Raw genomic sequence first — 14770 nt, forward strand, 5'->3', positions numbered from 1 at the left:
CCCGACCCCCCCGGCTGTCCCCTCCTGTCAGGAGTTGTGCAGAGCCACAAGGTCCCCCCTGAGCCTCCTTTTCTCCAGGCTGAGCCCCTTCCCAGCTCCCTGAGGCTCTGCTGGGGCTCCAGCCCCTTCCCAGCTCCGTTCCCTTTGCTGGACACGCTCCAGCCCCTGCAGGTCTCTCCTGGCAGGAGGGTCCCAGAGCTGCCCCAGCACTGGAGGTGCCCCAGCAGTGCCAGCTCAGGGGACGGGCACTGCCCTGCTCCTGCTGCCACCCCAGGGCTGCCACAGCCCAGGTGTCCTTGGCCTCTTGGCCACTTGGGCACACCTGGGCTCATGTCCAGCCATTGTCATCAGCAGCTCCAGAGCTTTTCCCACCAGCAGCTTTCCAGCCCCTCTGTGTCCAGGTCACCTCCCCTGCAAGGACAGGTGATTTCATGGGTATCAAGGATAGCAGACCTGTCCCCAAGGCCAGGGCACTGTCACATGTCCCAGGTTAGAGCAGAAGTCACTGCCTGTGGTGAGCCATGGACCATCCCACATGGGCCCCATGCCTGGCACCCACCTCCTTTACAGCCAGGACAACCCCAAGGACCCTCCTGGGCAGGCTCAGTGCCTGCTGTGGGAGCACAGGGAAATCCAGGTTTGATCCCTGCAGGAGGCACCAGCACAGCAGCACTGGCTGCTCTGACAGCTGCTCCAGCAGCAGGACACAGAGCAGGAAGGGCTGAGGCCAGGCCATGCTCTCTCCCTGCACAGCAGGTCCTGTCAATGATTTACTGCCAAAAGCTCCTCGGAACAACCAATCCCTCCCTGGAATCTCTGAGCAGCTCGGCACAGACAGGGAGAAGGGCACTCCATGCTGCACAGTCTCCCTAGGAAATGCTGTGCTGGCTGTCAGTGCAGAGAGATCAGGGAAAAAAGGGAAAATAAATAAAGAAATCCACTCCTGCTGCAGCCAGGGCCTCTATTTGCAGAGCTGTTTGATGGAGCTAGGAGTTCTTCTCCCTTCCAATTCCATAAGAGCATTTCTGGTCTCTAATTAACACCATCAGGCTGTCAGGACGGCCACTTCCTCCCTAATTACTGTGCTTTGTAATTAAGATACAGCTAATAAACTCCTGTTATTAGTGATTGCTGCTGATCAGCTCCGAGGTGCAGAGCAGCTCCTGCCTTGGGCCCGCACCAGGAGCTCCCAGGCAGTGCATGCATGTCACAGAATGCCAGGATTATTTGGGTTGGAAAAGCCCTCTAAGGTCATTGAGTCCAACCATTAACCTCCAACACCTCCAGGCCCACCCTAAACCATATCCCTGAACCATTTCCATGGCACCTGCACATCCCTGGGATGCATCCTCTCCCAGCCAAGCCACATGTGCTTGTGGGCAGGAATCCACCTTCACACTGCTAAAAATGAAAGGGAACAGGGCAGAGAGGGCATCCTTGGAAAGAAGATGAACATTCCCTGCCCTCAGCACGTGATCTGCTGCTTTGCTGAGCACTGAGGGCTCCCTGCTGGGAAGGATGGGCTTGGCCAGCTCCGGGACTTCACATTCTCTGATGGCCCCAGGGACACTCACTGCCTACCAGCTCATCCCAGTGAGAACCATGGAACAGAATCATGGAACAGAATCATGGAATACAATCATGGAACAGAATCATGGAACAGAATCATGGAACAGAATCATGGAACAGAATCATGGAATACCCTGAGCTGATCCCCAGGATCATCCAGGCCAGTCCCTGTCCCTGCCCAGACCCCCAACAACCCCGCCCTGTCCATCCCTGGCAGCGCTGTCCAAAGGCTCCTGGAGCTCTGGCAGCCTCGGGGCCGTGCCCATTCCCTGGGGAGCCTGGGCAGTGCCAGCACCCTCTGGGGGAAGAACCTTTCCCTGATCTCCAGCCTGAATCCCCCCTGGCACAGCCCAGTGCACAGAGACACCTCCACCTCCCCCAGCCCTGGGGTCAAGGGCAGTCACAGGGGAGAGTTTCCTTTCCCTTCTGACCTGGACATCCCAGCTCAACCAAGCTCCCTGAGCTCCCACTTCTTGAAATGGAAGGATTCCACAACATGAAACATCTCCATGGACATTCCCACATTGTTATTTCACCTGGAAAAACCATGCACAGCAAAGGACACCAGGCAGGGCCCCATGCCAATGCACCCTGAGTGACCCATGACAGCCCTGGAGAATCCAGGCTTTATTTTAAACCAGGTGAATCCACCAGCCCTGACTACAGATTTTAAGTGCTTTTCACAAATAAATCAGCAGCCACAACTGCTAAAGCTGCAATAAAACACCTCCAGTTCCCCAGCAGCTCCAGCCAGGCACAGCCCCAGCCCAGATTCCAGACTCTTAACCCAGGAGCAGAAGAACCAAGATGCAGCTGATGGATTCAGCACCTCCTCATGCCAAAACTCTCAGGAAAGAGCTCCCCACCCCAAGAAACTTCTAAATAAATCTGGATAAAGGACGTCTGCTTTGGGAGCAGGATACAGCCTGTCCATCACCAAGACTTCAGCAGCCACACGTGCTTGGTCCTCCTGGAAATTTAATCCAGCTCATTCCTGAGCAGAATTTAAACATTCATTTAAATAGTTCCTAGCTGGGCCATGAAATAAATACACTCTGCATGTCCATAGGGAGAGAAATGCATTTTTCCATCTATTTTATGGTCCCCTCTGTGTGCTGAAGCTGTGAGCCAGGTGCAGCCCAGGATCTCACCTTCCTTTGAGGATAATCATCCATGTCACCACCAAAATTAATGACAGACTGCATTTGGGCATGGTAAGAAACCCAGCACCAAACACACAGCATGGAGCTGGAGAGGGAAATTCCTGATGGAAATGCCCTCTGAAAGCAGCAACAGTGCTGCTTCTACTGGCAAGAGCTTTGAGATCCTCAAAATTAACTAATGATAAGCTAATTATCTTAATCTGTTAGCTACCCACAGACCTTTCTGTGCAGAGCAAGTGAAATGTCTGCATTTCTCTGTCTCTAAAAACTTCAGCACCTCAGTCCTTCCTCTTTAATTTGGCCACAAACCCAAAACCCAAGATCCATCAGCTCTGACTGAACCAGATCAGCCCCTTAAACACACAAACACAGAACAAAACATCTCCTTAAATCCATTTGCACCTTCCTTTGTCTCTGAATGATCAAAAGAGCACTGGAACAATTTGTGCCATCGCCTGGATCCCTGGCAGTGCCCAGGCCAGGCTGGATGGGGCTTGGAGCACGCTGGGACAGTGGAAGGTGTCCCTGCCCATGGCAGGGGGTGGCACTTTAACAACCCTTCCAACCCAATCATTCTGGAATATTGAATCATTCAACAAAAAGATTCAATAATTGGTTTTATCTTACAAGCACAAAAGGAACTCCTAAAGCCACCCAAGGCCTCCAGGCTGAGCTCCTCTGTTCCCAATGAATCTCCTGCTGAGCAGAGCCAGGCCCAGCTTTTCCCTGGGCTGCTCATTAAAAGTCATCAGCATTTTAAACATACTTCAGACAGCTCCTTTTGAGGAGATAAGTGGATTTAAGGACAAAATTTTGGTAGGGGAAAAAAAAAATCACAGCATGAGGATTTCCAAATGAAAAGCAAAGCCTCCTTGGGATGTATTTTCCCATCCAAAATATTGCATTTCCAGTGGGGAATGTGCTTACCAGAGCAACACACTTTGCACATCAGTTTTTACAGTAAATTGGTTTTAAAAGCCAACATTTTCCCAGCTTTGGGGTTCAGTTTGCTGTTAAAACATGACAAATATTTGCCTGTCATGTCCCAGGGCCAAAGCCTCTGGGTTTGTCAAATTTGCTCCACATGTGTGAAATGGATGTTCCCCCACCAGACAGGGAAAATTTTTCCATGTCACTGCAAAGCTTTCCCAAAATACCACCATAAAATGGGGGAAAGATGCTTTGGGGGCAGAAAAAGACCAGGCCAGCCATGGAAATAGCCCCATTTCACCTCAGACACCCTTGGAAACCTCTCCCCACATTCTTCCCTGCACTTCCCAAGCCCACTCCCCATTTCTCCAGTGCTCACCACTCACCTTCCCCTGAATTTTCACACAAGGCTGGTTTCAGCTTTTGATGAGAATAATTCTGGTTTGGGGCATTTTATTCTCCACTGAAGCCTTGTTATGTAAAGCTCTGTGCAGAACTCCTGGAACACGCATGTCCTTACATCACCCAGCTGGGAAACAGCTCGAGAAGGAAAGCAAAGAGAAGGGGACAATCTGGATTTGATAAAAAAGATTTTTTGGGGTTTTTTTTGGTCATCTGAAGTCAGCTGTAAATCCTCAATTGCTTGAATTTTGATTTGACCTATTTGCATTCTTCCTTTCTTCATCCATTTCTGGGGGAAGGAAATTGCATTTAGATAAAATAATTTATTGTGAAGTCATGCTTGAGAGCAGCACAGGACCAGAGCAGGGAGCAGAGTGACACAGGACCATGGGATCATGGGATGGGTTGGGTGGGAAGGGAACTCAAAGGTCATCCAGTGCCACCCCTGCCATGGCAGGGACACCTCCCACTGTCCCAGGCTGCTCCAGCCCCAGTGTCCAGCCTGGCCTTGAGCACTGCCAGGGATCCAGGGGCAGCCACAGCTGCTCTGGGCACCCTGTGCCAGGGCCTGCCCACCCTGCCAGGGAACAATTCCTAATTCCCAATATCCCATCCATCCCTGCCCTCTGGCAGTGGGAGCCATTCCCTGTGTCCTGCCATCATCCCAAACTACATCAAAGAAGCAACATTTGGATTTGACCACCACAAGGCCCAGGTGTGAATCACCAGGTGCTCCCAGGTCCCTGCAGGCAGACCCTTGGAACACAGCAGGGATAGAATAAAACGTGGGATGTGAGGAGCTGCTAGTGCCCAGGACAGGGCAGCTGTCTCTGGTCTGCAAGGAAAGCAAAAAATGTCCTGCAAGTCCTCATTTCTCACCATCAGCCTTCACTGTGAGACACTGGATTTTGCTCAGCCCTTCCATGATGAATCATGGAATGGGTTGGGAATGACCTTAAAGCCCACCCAGTGCCACCCCTGCCATGGGCAGGGACACCTTCCATTATCCCAGGCTGCTCCAAGCCCCAATGTCCAACCTGGCCTGGAACACTTCCATGAACTTCCAGTGCTGCCATGAAGCAACACAAAAGTTGAACTGAAAGGCAGGACCCACCCCCAGCCTCTTTCTGCTTTATCCCACCCAGGAAAAAACACCAAAAGGGGATTTCTGTCCCAAAGCAGTGCAGATTTGGGCAGAGCATCCTTTATCCCATAAAGCACAGTGCTGCTGCACACCCAGCACTGAGCTCGACTGGGAAACACCTGGAATGACAGAGGGCAGTAACAGACAGTACATTTCAGTGCACACCTTAAATCACAGCTCAGTGCTCCTGCAGAACATCTCTGCCTCTCACCATGGCGTGGGCAGGGAGCAGCACAGGACCCACACAGCAATGCTCTCATGCCATCTCAACTCAAAGGAATTTGGCTTAAAACTAAAAAAATACATCCTGACACCAACACAGGGACGGATTTACCCAAAACAAACAGCCCAATACCTGTGCAATTAAAGGTGCCCAAAAAGAACAAATTATCAGCAAATTTAAAGGAGTTTTTTCTATCAAAACTGAGTCGATCTGGATTCTGGATTTTTTAAACACCTGACAAAGCAGGAGCCCCACACTTTGTCCATCTCCATCCAAACCCAGCAGGGCTGTAGCACACGATGCCTGCAGGGCAGATTCCACACGTGCATCCCTGATATCCCTCGGCGTGGGGTCGCACACCTCCTCCCGCAGCCCACCCCGCGGAGCAGGGAAGCCCCAGGGATGCATCCAGAACTGACCCTTGTGGAATTTATTCAGACAGCCGGCGTTGCAGAAGGAGCGGAGCGATCCTGTCTCCCAGCAGCCCCTACCCTTCATCCCCACCGCGGGATCGCTCTGCCGAGGTTCCCTCCTACATGGCTGCGAGCTTTGGGATGGAGCAAAACCCCCAGGGATGGAGAGAGACCGGGCCTGGGAAACGTCCTTATTCCAGAGCCACGCTGCCCATCATCCATCCCCAGCACATGCCGGCAGCAGGGCACTACGGCTCCACCATCAAACCAGCCTCGTACCAGCATGCACCACGGAGCAGCCCTTAACTCCATCCCCGCCGGAACACAGCCTCGTCCTGCCAAAAACCGGGGCAGAGAAGGGCGGCGGCAGCAGCCGCAGGCCGGGCAGGCTCGGCTGGCACGGCACACCCAGCCCCAAGCCAGGGGGACGCTGCATTTTGGGGAGGGAAAGCGAGATTGGGGAGCCTGTCCCTTTAAGTGCTGCTGGAGGTTATTTTTAGGACATTGGCTTAAAATAAAGACCAGAATTCCTTTATTTTTCGTCAGAAAGTCCATTATCCATTTTAGTCGCTCGGCCACATTTCACATCCCAACAGCTCCGTAAGAAACCTCGGGGGCTCCTCCAGCCCTGTCCTCCCTGAGATCCATCTTCTCACCCCTCCATTCCAAAACCACTGGATTTTCCCAGCTCTAATTTGCCCAGTCTCGAGGGAATGAGTAATTCTGGAGGAAAAATGGGGCATAAATCCCAATCCAGAGCCCAGCAGCTGCAGCCAGGAGCTGCTGCCTGTGTACAGTGGGACCCAGAGCACGGAGTGGAAATTGGGAATCTCCAGGACCCACAGGGATTAATAGTTTGCATTTGATAATATTTTTCCCACTCCAGCTGGATTACAAGGAAGTTTACAGCAAGAAGGAAACATTTGTATTCCAGCTTTTAAGTTGAAACCACTTTCTGAGGACACATTTAAATAGGGAGGCAGGGACTGTGCAAGAATTCTGGGTGGAAAAAGGAGAAATTCAGCCAGATCACACAAGCTTTAGTACATGCAGTCAAGCCAGGGAAACTAATGCTGGCAGTGCACATACACACAAAGATTTCATTATTGGCATATTTATTGATGGTTTGGGTGGAATTAGCAGTTCTTAAGGGGAAAATGACCACCACAAGAGATTTTTAATTGGAGAGGAAGGTCTTCATGGGATTTAGCTCAAAACAAGAATTTCCAGCTCTGATATCAGATCCAAGGACCAGCTGGAGGCAGGATCTGGGTTTTGACACTGAGACCAGAGTTAATACCTATACAGGGCCATACATACACAGACACACACACACGTTTATATTCTGTATTATGTCCTAATTCCCAGCCCCTGATCAGCAGGAATGGAGGAGACACAGCTCCACTCCTGCTGCAGGAAATCAAGGCAGGATAATGGGAAAAAAAAACAAACTTAGATCCTTTCCATAAAGATCACATTCCCAAACTGACACAGCTCTGCATCTTTTCTGCCAGCTGCCCCCAGCCTCCTCCTGCCAATATTTAAGTCACACCCCCAGTCACTCATCTGATCATTTGGAAATCAGTCCTCAAGTTCCCTGTTAATCAACACATTGCAGGTTTATCCCTGGATTTAGCTCGTTCTGGTGCAAATCAAGAGTTACCAAGGTTCCAGGAACAGCAGAAGGTGCCTGGGAAAGGCTCCCTGCCCTGTGTCAGGATGAGCTTTCTAATTTCTTTCCAAGGGAAATGCTGGAATTGTGAGGTTACTTCTTGCTGAGCAACTGAAACTCAGGAGGTGACTCAGGTGGGAAGAGGAGTGAGGGTGTGGAGCACCCAGGGCTGATGAGGGGCCAGGGAAAGGCTGAGATAAACACAGTGAAAATGAGGGGATCCAGGAGGAGACCATCCATCTCCTCATGGCACACACAGCATCCCACAACACACTCCCAGACCATGGAAATCCCAGCAACACCAGACCATTCATCTTCCAGAAACTGAATCAAATGTAAAAAGCCATTTAAAAATGCAGCTTCTACCTTCCAAATATTTTGCCTGGAAGAAGACGAGGTGGGTAGGTCAGAGGATGGCTGCAGTTTGGGTTTAGTCTGACTTCTTTTCCAAGTTCGATGAAGTTCCAAAACAAACTGGAGAACTTCAGGAATTCTCTTTTCCCATTCCTGAGCGTTCCCAACAACACTCCCAGTTGCACTCTTCAGCCTGACATCTCCTTTATCATTATCCAGTTAATCTTGAAAGCCTCCATAATCCCTAATTTTCTAGTATCTTTACAGCTCTGCCACATCCACCTCCCAAACCCACAGATAAAAACATCAGGTGATTATGACAAAGCCCTGCCAGGATTAGTGGGACCAAACCACCTCGAACTCCAGCTCCTCCACTAAAATCGATTGGAAATGCTTTATTTGGAGCAGTTACAATAACTTCTCCCTGCTTCAGAGGTTCCCTGCACTGGGCAGAATCATGGAATGGGTTGGCTGGGAAGGAACCTTAAACCCCATCTTGTTCCAGCCCCGTGGGCTGCTCCAGCCTGACTCGGGGCAGGGTGGGATGAGGGGCTGTCCCACACAGGAACCCTCTAGGGACCCCCCACATATGGGAACCCATCACTTCATCCTTTTATAACCAATTCAAGTGTCTGACCAACTCCAGGGGCTCTCCCAAACACTTCCAAACCCACTGCCCACCCCAAGGAGCCCGGCCCCACACCCAGACAGCTCAGCCCCCTGCCTCCCCCAGGCTGGCTATGGGATTACATACTGCGTTTGCCACAGCACCTCTTCCTCATCCAGCGCTCGGGAGGGGACGCAGGGACAGGGCTGGGGGCTCTGGGAGCAGCCCCGCACGGCTCGGAGCCCGGGCCAGCCTTCCCCCGGGATGCTCTCCGCAGGCTCCATATCCTCATTTCTTCCCTTCCCTTCCCCTCTCCGCAGCTCTCATTCCCCGTGCTCAGGGCTGGCAGTGCCTCCTCCTCCTTCTCTTCCTCCTCCTCCTCCCTCTCCTCACCTCACTCCCAGCAGCTGCGCTGTCCCAGCACATGGAAAAAGGGCTCAGAAAAAACAGAGACTTGGGAAATTTCACCTTTTACAAGTTTCCAGTGGAAAAAGCCCAAAACCAGCCCCTTTTGGGGGTCTCTTCTGGAGCACATCAGGGCAGAGCTGCATGTCAAGGATGACACAGACATTCCTTGCCCAATTTCAAGTTCTTGTTTCAAATCTTATGGTGATATGATAAAACCAGCTAAAAAAAATTCTGGGGACGTGTGCCTGCACTGAGATACCTTACAATACCCTAATTATGAGATATTAAATATAGTCATTTACTGTATATAATCTAATATTGTCTTGAAATCCTCTTTCCAGTACTGCCTTGAAACACTCTTTCCAGAAATGCCCAAATATTCCAAAATAAAACAGCTGTGCTGATTCCAGGTGCTCCTGCTTTGGGATTGTTGTGGATTTTAAACAGAGTTATTCCCAACCCTCAAATTATTTCCCTGCTCCAACTGCAGGGATTGTCTCTGCCCCCTGCAGACAGAGAGGAGAAGTGGCCACTTCCCTCTGCAAAAACCTTCATTGTATTGGAAAACACTCAACACATCTTCATCCTCTGCTGCTTTGGGGGCTTTTAATAGCATTTGATTCTTTTCAGTGTTTTCTAGAGGGGTGGGTGTCCCTCAACTCCCCAAATTCCTGCTCTCTGTTTACAGTATGATGCCCAAAACCACCCCACATACATTCACACACACAGGAGTGAAGTGAACGTGTCTGAAATATCACAGAATAATGGTTTGGGTGGGAAGAGACCTTAAAGCCCATCCATTCCCACCCCTGCCATGGCCAGGGACACCTTCCACTGTCCCAGGCTGCTCCAGCCCCAGTGTCCAGCCTGGCCTTGGGCACTGCCAGGGATCCAGGGGCAGCCACAGCTGCTCTGGGCACCCTGTGCCAGGGCCTCTTCTCTAACCCTTCCTGGTCCTCTCCTCCCTCCCAGGAAAAGCCAATCTCCCTGTGCCTACACTGTCAGAAAACTTTCAGGACTTCCAAAAGGAGACACATTCAGCACTTTAAACCTTCTCTGGGCAAGGAGATAACACTGGATCTTCTCTCTTGCCCTGTGTGACTCAAAGACAAAATTATTTATACAGTAAAAAGTAAAGGAAAAAAACTTACCAGTTATACTGGGGGGATTTTCCTTCCTGACTGAGAAGAGCTCCAACCCCTGGATATCACCAGGAAACACCACTGCAGGTCCTGAGCAGTTCAAACCCCATCTGCAGGCTGCAAATCTCAACCCAGGGATGCCCAGAATCCAGCGTGCTCCATGGTAAGCCACAAAGGCTCTCTCCAGAGGAACAGCTCCCCAAAGGCTCTTCAACAGCTTTGCCCAACAACTGGCCTTTTTTAAACAGTTTGCTCCTGACTCCATTTATTTCATTCCTCCCAAAAATGCAAGAAACTCCCCCACCTTGGTGACACTGAATCCCATGGTGGGTTTGTGTGCTATGGAAATCTTGGATTCTTCAGTTACACAATCCACCCTCGAAAAGGAAATCAGTGGAATAACCAAAATATCCCTGTATTAGTGTAAACAGGCAGTTGGAGGAGCTCACAAATCAGTTTTCCATCACTCTCCAGCAGTTCTGCTCCCAGACTGCTGGAGGAACCTGGTTCATCCAGGAGCTCCATCCTGCAGCCAGGGGCTGCAGAGCAGAGGCAGAACCTGGAGGGAATTTGAGGGGTTTTTTACTCATTTCCTTGTTTAAAGCCAGACACTCACCCTCCAGCACATTGCTTCTGCACGGGAAGGGAAGGGAAGGGAAGGGAAGGGAAGGGAAGGGAAGGGAAGGGAAGGGAAGGGAAGGGAAGGGAAGGGAAGGGAAGGGAAGGGAAGGGAAGGGAAGGGAAGGGAAGGGAAGGGAAGGGAAGGGAAGGGAAGGGAAGGGAAGGGAAGGGAAGGGAAGGGAAGGGAAGGGAAGGGAAGGGAAGGGAAGGGAAGGGAAGGGAAGGGAAGGGAAGGGAAGGGAAGGGAAGGGCCACTTGAGCTGCCTTGAAGGAGAGGTGGCCTAGCTGGGGATTTCAGAGCCAGTCACAAAGCAGGGACAGAAATCCACAGAGTCCATCACTCCCTGCAGGCTGCAGGAATTACATTCAGCCCTTTCCAACGCTCCACACGCAGCACCCAGGTGAGTGAGGGCCCTGGGATGGCAGCACTGCCTGCTCCATGTGGCTCTCCACGGGAACGAGCTGTACTCCTCCTGCAGGGAATCCTGCCAGGAACAAGCACAGCCTGCACCATTTCTGGGAACAGGGAGCAGTGAGGCTGCCTGTGCTCAGGGGCTGGCTGCAGGTCCCAGCTGCAGACCTGGCAGCACCAGCCTCCTCACCACCACACAACCCTAGGATCCCTGAGGCTGGAAAAGCCCTCCCAGGCCATGGAGTCCCAGCTGAGCACCATCCCCACCTTGTCCCCAGCCCGAGCTCTGAGTGCCACCTCCAGTCACTCTTTGGACACCTCTGGACGGGGACTCCAGACCTCCCTGGGCAGCTCCTGCCAGGGTTTAACAATGCTTTCCAAGAAGTGAATCTTCCTGATGTGCAGCCTGAACTTCCTCCTCATAAACCAACCTCCACAGCTGGAAAACCTCCACCTGCAGCACCCAGGACCCTGTTTAAAAAGGATTAACAGCTTTTGTATCCCTCCATCCTCTCCCAAGTCAGCATCAGCACTTACACCACAGGAGCCCTCCCTCCATCCTGTCAGGAGCTGAGGGATAACCCGGTGTGCCCTGTCACCACTGTGCTCCTAAATCCAACACCCACCACACCCTCAGTGAGGATCTAGCAGCAGTTTAAGCTCCTGCCAGCACATTTCAGGGAAAATCCCAAATTGGGTGTTTATCATCTTGTCATGCTTTCAGCCCTCTTTGTTTTCCCTTCCCTTGCCCAGCTTTAACTATAAATGAATATTTGAGCTCCTCGTGAATGAGTTACTGCCAGAGGGAGAGCTGCTCCCTGAGGAGACTCATTTTAAATTGGAAACACTCCTTAGAGCTAAATTTTTAGTTGAAGCTACAAATCTAATAACTGAGGTCAAAACTCCCTGGTTATCCATCTCCAGGAGCAGCATCCCTGCCAACATGATGTTATTACAGCACCACAAGAAGTCATTTTCCATGGGAAAAGGCAGCTCTGCTGCTGCATCCATCCTTGCAGAAGTGGCTCTGCCCTCCACTCCAGGTTTGTGTTCCACCTCCTGGGAGAGCTGGGGCTGGATCCCTGCTCACACTTGTCCCAGGACAGGGCTCCTGCAGGAGAGGCTGCTGAGCCCACCCAGAGCACCAAATATCCTCAGCCCATCAGGGCCAAGACCCTCAGCAGACTTCCCAGCAGAAGCAGCATCCCATGGACTCCATCCCACCCCTCACCAATGGAGCCAATGGAGGAAGCAAGAGAGATTTTCCTCAGAAGAATTTTCCTCAAATAAAATAAAAAGCTGAGCAGAATAAAAGTGGCATTGTATCCTCAAGTTGATCTTCACTACCTAGAGTGACAATTTTAGCTTAAAGCTCCACAAGAATTCTAAATTTCCCAGGTGGACCTGGGGAAATGCCCCAGAGGAGCCTCTGTTGGATCAGATTCCAGCACCAGGAGGAGCCAAGGCGCTGCAGGAGCACAGGCAGCACCAGGTGCCAGCACAGCCCAGCCAGCTGTGCCACTTCCAGTCCGCAATGTCGGGGCAGGGCGAGTTTGGGGGTCCCCACGTGCTGTGAGCAGCCTGGGGGCTCTGCCTGGGGCTGAGAAAGGGGCTGGAATGCCAGGACAGGAGGAGCAGCTCTTCCCCAGGGAAAAGCCACTCTCCTGCCCCACTGGAGTGTCCAAGCAAGGTCTGGCTGGCAAATCCCTCTCTTCCCAGACATCCATTAAAGGCCAGCTGCAAATCACCTCGGTGCCTCCAAACCGGGCTCGCTGCAGGGACAGGGCTTATGCAAGAGCTGGGAAACCTGGAAGCACACGGAGCTCCAGAGGCAGCCAGGAATGCATGGAAGCAGCGAGCCAGGAGAGGGCAACCTGCTCCTGCTGCATCGCCTGCGATGGGAGCAGGGAGCAAACAGCAGGGCTGGGAAGTGCCCGGCAGGGAAAACCCTGGGGGTGCCGGTGACAGCGGCTGGACACGAGCCCAGGTGTGCCCAGGTGTGTCCAGGTGGCCAAGAGGCCAAGGACACCTGGGCTGTGGCAGCCCTGGGGTGGCAGCAGGAGCAGGGCAGTGCCCGTCCCCTGAGCTGGCACTGCTGGGGCACCTCCAGTGCTGGGGCAGCTCTGGGACCCTCCTGGCAGGAGAGACCTGCAGGGGCTGGAGCGTGGCCAGCAAAGGGAACGGAGCTGGGAAGGGGCTGGAGCCCCAGCAGAGCCTCAGGGAGCTGGAAAGGGGCTTAGCCTGGAGAAAAGGAGGCTCAGGGGGGACCTTGTGGCTCTGCACAACTCCTGACAGGAGGGGACAGCCGGGGGGTCGGGCTGTGCTCCAGGGAACAGGGACAGGAGGAGAGGGAACGGCCTCAGGCTGGGCCAGGGGAGGCTCACAGGGATTTTGGGATAAATTCTCCATGGAAAGAGTGGTCAGGCACTGGCACGGCTGCCCAGGATAGTGGTGGATCCCCATCCCTGGAGGGATTTAACAGCCATGTGGATGTGGCACTTGGGGACAGGGGTCAGTGGTGGCTTTGGCAGGGCTGGGGAATAGAGAGATTTGGGTGTTCTTTGAGGGGTTTCCCAACCTCCACAATTCTGGGGTTCTGTGACTGCAGTATGCTCAGACATCCCAAGAACCTTGTCCAGGGGGATGTCAGAAATCCCAAGGGGATGGAAGGCACACATGGCTCTGCAGGTGTTCCCTCAAGCTGTGAGTCCCAGCGATTCCCTGCTACCTGAGTAACAAATGAACACCAACCCAAATTCCCCCATGTGCAGGGAGAACCCTGAGGGACTCCCTGTGCCCTGCCAGGGTTGCACAGAGCTGTTGTATCCCACCACCAATCCAAATCCCATTTCCCTTCTGTGGCCAGGAGCAGGAGCTGTTGGGCTTCATTAGACACAAACACCACAAGGTTTCTGGCCAGTCCCTCACTCCTCAGTGCCCAACAGCCCTGCCACCTCCCCGTCTGCCCCAGCCCAACCCTCCAGAGATGCTTTCAGACCCACTGAAGGATCAGTTTTCACTCAGTGACTCATTTCTAATTAGCAAGGACTGTTATTGTTTCCAGAGTTCAAACTTGATTTACCTCCAACAGCCTTTTTCGGTGCCAGGTAAAGTAAAAACCCGTGGGAATTCTGAGTGAGTGACAGCAACAGTGAGATACTGAACTGATTCCCTGAGCTGGGGATCTCCCCTTGCTGCTCCCAATTGTATGAAAATCCCTGTTGTGCTGCTAAAGGTGGCATTAAAAACTACTTACAGGTGAAATTTGCCTTAAAAATCAGTCACCAGGGTCTGCTCCCAGCACTGAGAGAGAGCTCAAGAGCCAGGGTGAGCAAGGACCTGGCTTTGTCCCCTTCCTGCAGTCCCATCTCCATGAGGACACCACACACCTGTGCTGGAACTGTCCATGGCAGGGACACCTTCCACTGTCCCAGGCTGCTCCAAGCCCTGCCCAGCCTGGCCTTGGGCACTGCCAGGGATCCAGGGGCAGCCACAGCTGCTCTGGGCACCCTGTGCCAGGGCCTGCCCACCCTCCCAGGGAACAATTCCTAATTCCCAATATCCCGTCCATCCCTTCCCTCTGGCAGTGGAAGCCATTCCCTGTGTCCTGTCCCTCCATCCCTTGTCCCAAGCCCCTCTCCATCTTTCTTGCAGGTCACCTTCAGGTACTGTCATCCTTTGGTTCTCCCAGGGGATAAAGTTTTGCTTTA

At 52.4% G+C, this 14770-nt stretch overlaps 1 protein-coding gene across 6 annotated transcripts in view; it reads right to left on the reverse strand.

The window, feature by feature from the left end:
• OSBP2 (oxysterol binding protein 2) overlaps nt 1-14770 on the reverse strand; it is a 94938-nt gene that overhangs the window by 44744 nt on the left and 35424 nt on the right. The window contains exon 1 of one of the 6 annotated variants that reach the window (XM_064393118.1): nt 5851-6089. The exons of 4 other annotated variants lie outside the window; for them this stretch is intronic. In XM_064393118.1, coding sequence (XP_064249188.1) covers nt 5851-5929 — 79 coding nt within the window. In that variant the 5' untranslated portion in view covers nt 5930-6089. Of the gene's footprint in view, nt 1-5850; nt 6090-14770 lie in introns of those variants that run through there. One more of the 6 variants, XM_064393119.1, reaches the window with a different exon arrangement.

The sequence above is a fragment of the Passer domesticus genome, chromosome 17, assembly GCF_036417665.1.
Source record: "Passer domesticus isolate bPasDom1 chromosome 17, bPasDom1.hap1, whole genome shotgun sequence".
In the NCBI taxonomy this organism is placed as follows: Eukaryota; Metazoa; Chordata; class Aves; order Passeriformes; family Passeridae; genus Passer; species Passer domesticus.